Source organism: Chionomys nivalis, chromosome 11, assembly GCF_950005125.1.
Source record: "Chionomys nivalis chromosome 11, mChiNiv1.1, whole genome shotgun sequence".
NCBI classification, from domain to species: domain Eukaryota; kingdom Metazoa; phylum Chordata; class Mammalia; order Rodentia; family Cricetidae; genus Chionomys; species Chionomys nivalis.
In genome coordinates this window covers 31718057-31725549 of record NC_080096.1, presented here as the reverse complement: position 1 = coordinate 31725549, position 7493 = coordinate 31718057, and the positions used below count along the sequence as shown (strand labels likewise).

General features: G+C 48.2%; 1 protein-coding gene across 1 annotated transcript; it reads right to left on the bottom strand.

Moving 5' to 3' along the window:
• LOC130884217 (olfactory receptor 2D2-like) lies at positions 1 to 939 on the bottom strand. The gene has a single exon (XM_057785242.1). The coding sequence runs from the start codon at positions 937 to 939 to the stop codon at positions 1 to 3; it is 939 nt and encodes a 312-aa protein (XP_057641225.1).
• Between the last annotated feature and the right edge of the window lie 6554 nt (positions 940 to 7493).

The window sequence follows — 7493 nt, the reverse complement described above, 5'->3', positions numbered from 1 at the left end:
TCACTCTAGAGCCCCACTCCGTCCCACCAGTTTGAGGAAAGCCCTTTTCACATCCTTGTTCCTCAGACTGTAGATGACAGGGTTGAGGAAGGCTGTGGCAATGTTATAGAAGAGGGCCATTTTCTTGCCACTGTTGGACAAGGAGCCAGAGCCAGGACTCATGTACATGATGATACACGGAATGGCGAACATGGTAACTACAGTGATATGGGAGGCACAGGTGGAAAAAGCCTTTATCCTCCCCTGAGTTGACCGGATCTTCATAATGGAGGTGAAGATGTTGGCGTAGACAATGGCAATGAGGGAGAGCGGGACCACGATGACATTGAAGCCCGTGATGAAATCTATCAAGTCATTGAGGGACGTGTCTGCACAGGCTAACTTCAGAACAGCAGGGACCTCACAGAAGTAGTGATCGATTTCATTAGGACCACAATAGGGCAGTCGCATAGCAAAGAAAGTATAGCACAGGCCACCCACCACACCATAGGTGGCACAGATACCCACCATTAGGAGGCACATCCCACGGCTCATGATGACCTTGTACCTGAGCGGGTGGCAGATGGCCACATACCTGTCCACAGACATGATGGAGAAAAGCCAGGACTCAGTGACCCCGAAGAGGAGAAAGATGTACATCTGGGCTACACATCTTGTAAAAGAGATGGCCCTCTTCTTGCTGAGAATATGCACTAGCATCTGGGGCACGGTGGTGGTGGTATAGCACACGTCCAGCGTGGAGAGGACGCCGATGAAAAAGTACATGGGTGTGTGGAGGCGTGAGTCCTGGTGGATGAGTGTGATGAGGAGGCTGTTGCTCAAGAGGATCAGCAGGTAAAAGACTAAAAAGAAAGTGAAGAGGAGAGGATTGGTCCTGGGGTTGGGGGTGAAGCCCAATAAAATGAATTCTGTCACGGCAGACCAGTTGAGCTCCTGCATTGTGATCTTTCCTGTTTAAAGAGGTTTCAGATATGTGATTCGTTGAGCATTGCAGGGGTGCGCAGGGCATCTGTGTACCCACTGTCTGTTTCAGGAGGCTTTGGGTTGGTAAGTGGGAGGTGCTGAGAATTAGTTCCCACTTGTAGCTTGAATGATACTGGGATTTGGCTCAGGATTTCCTAAGGGCTTTACTGGTTCAAATGGCAGGGTGAGTCCAGGGTAGCCCTGCAGTGTCCTTTTCATCCTGGTCTGAACCTATGCTCTATCCACTTCTCCCAACGCAGCCGGTGTTCCTCTGCTACTCGCCCTACTTTCCAGGTTGTCTTGGGACTACGGAATTTGCTAAGTCCTACATGGGTAAAGTTTAGGATCAGGGTCGGAATTTCCCACAACTTGGGTCAAAGGTGTTTTGTGTTTTAAAATCACCATTAGGATTTAAAAGGTGTGTGTGTGTGTATGGCCAGGTGGTGGTGGCAGCACTTTAGAGGCAGAGGCAGGCGGATCTCTGTGAGTTCGAGACCAGCCTGATCTACAGAGTGAGTTCCAGAACAGCCAAAGCTACACAGAGAAATCCTGTCTTGATAAAAACGAGAGAGAGACAGAGAGACAGAGAGAGACAGAGAGAATGTGCGTGTGTGTGCAAGCACATATGTGTATGGCACTTGCATGGAGACACCACAGAAGCCAGAAGAAGGCATCATATTTCTTGGGGTTAACATTGCAGGGAGTCTTGAGCTCCCATGTTGGTTCTGGGAACCAAACTAGCATCCTCTGCAAAAACAGCAATCACACTTAACTCTTACCCCACACCTGGCTTTTAATGTGAGCTCTGGAGCTTGAACTCAGGTCCTCATACTTGCATGGCAAGCACGTTACCAGCTGAGCCATCTCCACCACCCTCCGTGCCCAGTTATGACCAGTGATGCCTGGTTTCCTAGATTCCTTTCATCTGTCTGTTTTGTGAACCATCACAAAGACACTTCCTACGGTTTCTCCAGAAACTACCTCGACTTTATTTTAAAAAGTTGATCAAAGAAGCATCATGCCGCATGCTAAAATTACACGGCATAGGCCATTTGATGGGAGCCTGCAGGCCAAATATAAGTTATAAACATATTTTGCCTCCATTGTTTTAGTTTTTACTGTTTTCTGCCAATGTTTTTAAAAAGTTGAGCTTATGTACACAAAACTGGACTTCCAGGATCACAAAATAGACCTGACCTTGTCCAGCCCTTGGTTCTATACTCAGAAACAGGCTGGAGATGAATAAGTACCTCTGGCTCTCCTTTGGAATAGATTGGGCACTTTCTTACTCCTGATTCGTTTTTTTTTTCATAGACTGGATTTATACATTGACATCACCTGCTTATCCCCTATAGCATATGGATTTATGATCCTTGTCCTAGCCATGTGCTCAAATTATGTGCTGCTGTGACCACTGTTACACAATTCAGAAAAATATATTTTATTTAAACTTTTTGAGACAGATTCTTTGTGTAGCTTTGGCTGTCCTGGAACTCACTCTATATACCAGGATGGCTTTGAACTCAGAGATCTGCCTGCCTCCTCTGGGATTTAAGAGGTATGCCACCACACCCAGGCTATCTTCAGAAAATTTTAGCTGAAGAAAAGGTGGGTAAGTGAGTGGAAGATCAAATGGCTGGGGCGAGTCAGATTGGAGAGCACTGGTGCAGGCTTCCGTTAGTTTCCTGGGGACCCTCTGCTGAGCTACATGAACACACAACACTTTCTGTTTATGCTTCAGGTTGAGCCTGGGAGATGGGGACAAGGGCCCCAAGAATCCAAGTGCCAGCTCTCACCAGGTGCCTTGTGTAGACTGGCTAACTGCTCCTTAAGAATTCACTTAAGACTGAAGCAGGCACAGAGGTAGGGGACTGTTGTTTCTTGACTGGATGCCTCCTGACAGCACAACTGGGAATGCCCACTGGTCTATGTGGGCATTTGCTGTGAGGTTTAATTAAAGTCTTACAATTTCAGAGTTATACATCCTCAGTTTTCATAGCGCTCTTGAATATTTTTGTCTAGGACAAGCTTATGAGCTATAAAGCATCCTACTTCCTGTCCTCCAGACAAGCATGGCCCCTTCCTAGGTTAGGCACTCCTTGAAGCTCAATTTGATGATTAGTAATGCAAGTTCCTCATCGTACCAAAGCCCAGAGAGGAGGAGTAGTGGGCCTGGGGCTTTGTAGAAAGACTGAGAGTGTAATGAGTATCAAGCCAACTGTCCCCCCAGTCCAGGAAACAAAGATGCAAGTGACATGTCTAGGACTGCTTGCTCCCATGATGGACTTGCCTCCTTAGCTCAAGTGAAGCCTGGGAGCTGGCCTCTGGTCTCACTTTCTTTGTCTGGTTTGCCCTGTGTCTTAGGGCTGGTTGGTTGGCCTCTCTTAGGCTCAGATTTTTACTCTGTCACATCTAAGTTTGTTGATGAACTGCTGTTAATGGAAAGAGAGATGACTGTGCCATTGCAAAGTCTTGGTGGAGGGTGACTCTCTAGGCTATAAAGTGTTGGTGGAGGGTGACTCTCTAGGCTATAAAGTGTTGGTGGAGGGTGACTCTCTAGGCTATAAAGTGTTGGTGGAGGGTGACTCTCTAGGCTGTAAAGTCTTGGTGGAGGGTGACTCTCTAGGCTGTAAAGTCTTGGTGGAGGGTGATTCTCTAGGCTGTAAAGTCTTGGTGGAAGGTAACTATCTAGGCTATAAAATCTTGGTGGAGGGTGACTCTCTAGGCCAGAGTTGACTGGTGATTGGGGCTATTAGCCTTAGTGCCTTGCCATGAAGGAATGGAAATCAGAGAATTGTCTGTGCTTTTTTAATGCGAACTCCTGTATTTGTCTCTAACTCCTCTCCTGTAATAAGGAATGGGATGAGACACTAAAGAAAGTGGACTTTGCTGTTTCTGGTTCTCACTCTCAGCAGCTCATTGTGTCTAATCTACAGAGAGAAGGCTGACTTCATAATGTCTGATTCTAAATGTGGTTTCTCTCCTCTTTCCTGTCACCACTCATTTCCTCTATCATACACACACACACACACAAACACACACAGATACACACACACACAGACACACACACACATTTCTCCATATCAGCATAGACCTTTAAGGGTAATAATAATCCAGGGTTTGTGTGTGTGGCAGGGGGAGCAGAGAGAAGATAGGAAAAGCTGGTCCCGACAGAAAGACATGTAAGTGTTAGAGTTTGGTGTGAACAGACACTCAAGGCAGAGAAAGACACAGGGAACCAGAGGCTGGGTGTTGATGGGATGGATGTGGGTGTGGAAATCAAGGAGCACAGGTGTGGGGAGAGAGGACCGGGGGCTTCAGAAGGAGGGAGAAGGTTAATTTATCTCTATGTTTCAAAAGAGGGACAGGGCTAGAGAGAGAGTTAGGAGCTAAGGGGTTAAGTCAGAGTTAAGAGTGCTTGCTGCTCTTCCAGAGGACCCAAGTTCAGCTCCCAGCACCCATCTCAGGCATCTCATGATAGCCTGTAACTCCAGCTCCAGGGGATCTAAAATCCTTTTCTGGTCTCCAAGGGAGCTCAGCACAGATGTGGTGGGCTCTCTCACTCTCAAAGGAAAAGCAGGTATTTTTTTTTTTTAAAAAAAAAGAGGGACAAAGGCTAAAGGAAGCACAGTGACACTGAGACCTTATAAAAGACTATTGGAGGGACCAAAGAAGGCAGCAAGCAAAAGGAGAGAGAAAGGAGGCAGGCGAAGGAAGGAAGAATGTCAAGGTGCTGAGAGGCACAGCACGAGGGCAGTGAGACCCTGCAGGCCATCAGCCAGAGAGACACAGCGGCAATGAGCTAAGAGTTGTGAATGGGTATTTATAAGATGAAAATTAAGGCAGAGACGAAGGGGGGTGAGTGGGTGGGAAGAGGTGTCTAGGAAAGAAGAAAGAGGGGAAAGAGGAGGGAAGAGTTCAAGGCTAGACGAAGAATACATGAGCAGGCAGGGGCTACAGACAGGGGAGGGCTAGGCAGAGATGCAGACATGGAAGAGGATGCAGAGGACCAGACTCTAGCAGGAGACACACAAGGAGAGAAGCCTTGTGAATCTGAGAGCGTGGTGGAGGAAGAGAGGTATCTGCGAGGAGAGGACCATCTATAGGCAAAGCTAGAGACAGAGCGAGTCCAGGAAAGATGTTCGGAGAGAAAGAAGGGCAGACACAGTTGACTCAAGATCCAGTCAGAGAACCCCAGAGAGGCAGGAGGGAGAGATGGGAGACGCAGGCCCAGCAAACAGAAGCAGCAGTCAAGGGCAAACGGACAATGAGTGAAATTCAGCCAGCAAGAGGTTGGGAGGACACAGGCTCGGGGACAGAGAGGGCAATAGCCAGACTCAAGAGGGAGGGTCAGGCAGAGACAGGTGGCCACATACACTCACACAGATAGGAAAAGGGACAGAATCAAACACACAAAACAGCTGTGCTAGCTGGCCAACAGAAACTGTAGGTTGCCCTGGACTCCTACCTGGAGCTCCTGGTCAGCACACCTGGAGATGGAACAGCTGCCAAGTCTCCAGGAGGACTGGGAACTCTCCTGCCCTGAGCATATAGTTCTGCAGGAAAAGGGTGTGGGTGGTGCCCCATCAAACGCTGGAGGCCACTCCCCAGTGGCACCTGGCCCCAGGACTCAAGACAGGATAGTTCCAGCAGCCATCTCTAGGCTGGGGGGAGAGGCCCTGGACTCTGAGGAATCTCCCTCCCCAGGGACACACGGCCGCTCCTTCTCCTGGGTTCTAGGATGGCTCGAGACTCAGCTGGGACAGGGTTGAGGATACTGGGGACATTGATGCTAGGCTCAGGCAAGGCCTCAAGGCCAGGGCCAACTCAGTGGTTCCTCCCCCAGAAAAAAAAGCAGGAGACACTCCAGGAGCTGTGGAGACACAGAAGTTGACGAAATTGCCCTTTCTCCCTGCCAGGGGAAGTACCCAAGGCTTTTCAACCCATTAGGATAGTAGACAAAATGTCTAGGGTCCTTGAGCTGTCCTGGTCTACAGACGAATTGTAGACTTGACCATGGTGATATTTTGTTTGTGCTGTAATAAATAAAGCTTGCCTGAAGATCAGAGTGCGGAGCTAGCTACTAGTCAGCCATAGAGGCCAGGCAGTGGTTCACACCCCTTTAGTCCCAGCATTCGGGGGTGGAGTTGGGAAGGGATAGGGTTGGGCAGAGAGAGGAACATAATGCAGGAGGAGACATGATTCAGGATTCAGTCTGAGGTTTTGTAGAGATAGGATCTTGCCTATTCAGTCTGAGCATTGGTAGAAGTAAGAACTCTAGTGGCTGGCTGCTCTGCTTCTCTGATCTTTCAGTTTTCACCCCCAAAATCTGACTCTGGGATTTTATTATTAAGACCAATTATAATTTGTACTACACTCAACAACAAAAATTATGGGCTCAAAAATAGGGACTATGTGAAACAAATATTGCTAAAATAATGATTTTCATTATCAGCATTCAACTACAGTTCGTTAAATGCTCACATAGTCTCATAGAAAGTAGTTGCATTTAGTGTGGAACCTTAAATGTGGTACATTTTAATCTTTATCATAAAGCAGGGATTCTGTGAGGATCTTAAATCAACCAGTGACCTCTCAGGTCTCACTTTTGTGTCCTGACATTTCAGGCCATTTGGCGAACAATTTTTCTTTTCCCTGCAGGAAGTATAGGGGTGGGGGGTGGGGGTTAAAGACTTGGGCACAGATTCAAGACAGAAACTAAAAGAATTTTCATCTTGCAAGTGAGTCAGAGAGAGACAGCAGGGAAGACCTTGGGATGCTCATCTTTGAGGTCTTTGGACGAAGGGTAGGGAGAAAGACCGTATTCACCTTGTAGCGATAGAAACGGCAGACTCCATCCTTTCTGAGCGTGAGAAACTCATTGGCTCTCAGAAGCCTAGGGACCATTGGTGAGGTGGCCAGCATGGATTCCTCTCTTCCTGCCTGACAAGTCCCCAAGCAGTCAGAAGAGTCCAGGCTTCCTCCCTTCTCAACATCAGGCCTAAATCCCACAATAAAGCTGTGGTTCGTCGGTGTCCACACCGTTGCTTCAGCCATCTTTCTAACACACCCCTACCTTTGTTCCTCTGCTGATGAGAAACCTCCACTGGTTCCCACGTGCAGAAGACAATCTCAGCTCCTCTGTGGGTGGCCAGAGCCCTTCCTCGGCATATTCCTGTCCAACTCTCTAACATCACCACTTTGCAGAGTTCTTTGATTGACACTCCACTCTGGGCAGCCAGAACTACCTGTATCTTCCCCCCACTCCTGTTGCTTCCTTAGTCCTGGCTACCCTGCCATAGCATGTAGCCTGTAAAACATCTGTGCACACCTCCAAACCCAGCTCCACTGTGCTCTGGTCTGCGAAGCCTCCCCTTGCAAACAGGTGGCCATTCTTTTCTTGTGTCTAGCCTCGTGCCCTGTGAAGCACCTCCCTGGCATCAGCTCCATCCTGTGAGTGACCTTGCAGTGTCATTTATCACATTCCCCTCTGTGCTGTGGTTTTGCTGGTCACTTGGTTGATGCTAGAA

What these genes read in the sequence shown, in the direction of transcription:
- LOC130884217 (XM_057785242.1), bottom strand. Translation starts at nt 939, where the DNA reads ATGCAGGAGCTCAACTGGTCTGCCGTGACAGAATTCATTTTATTGGGC.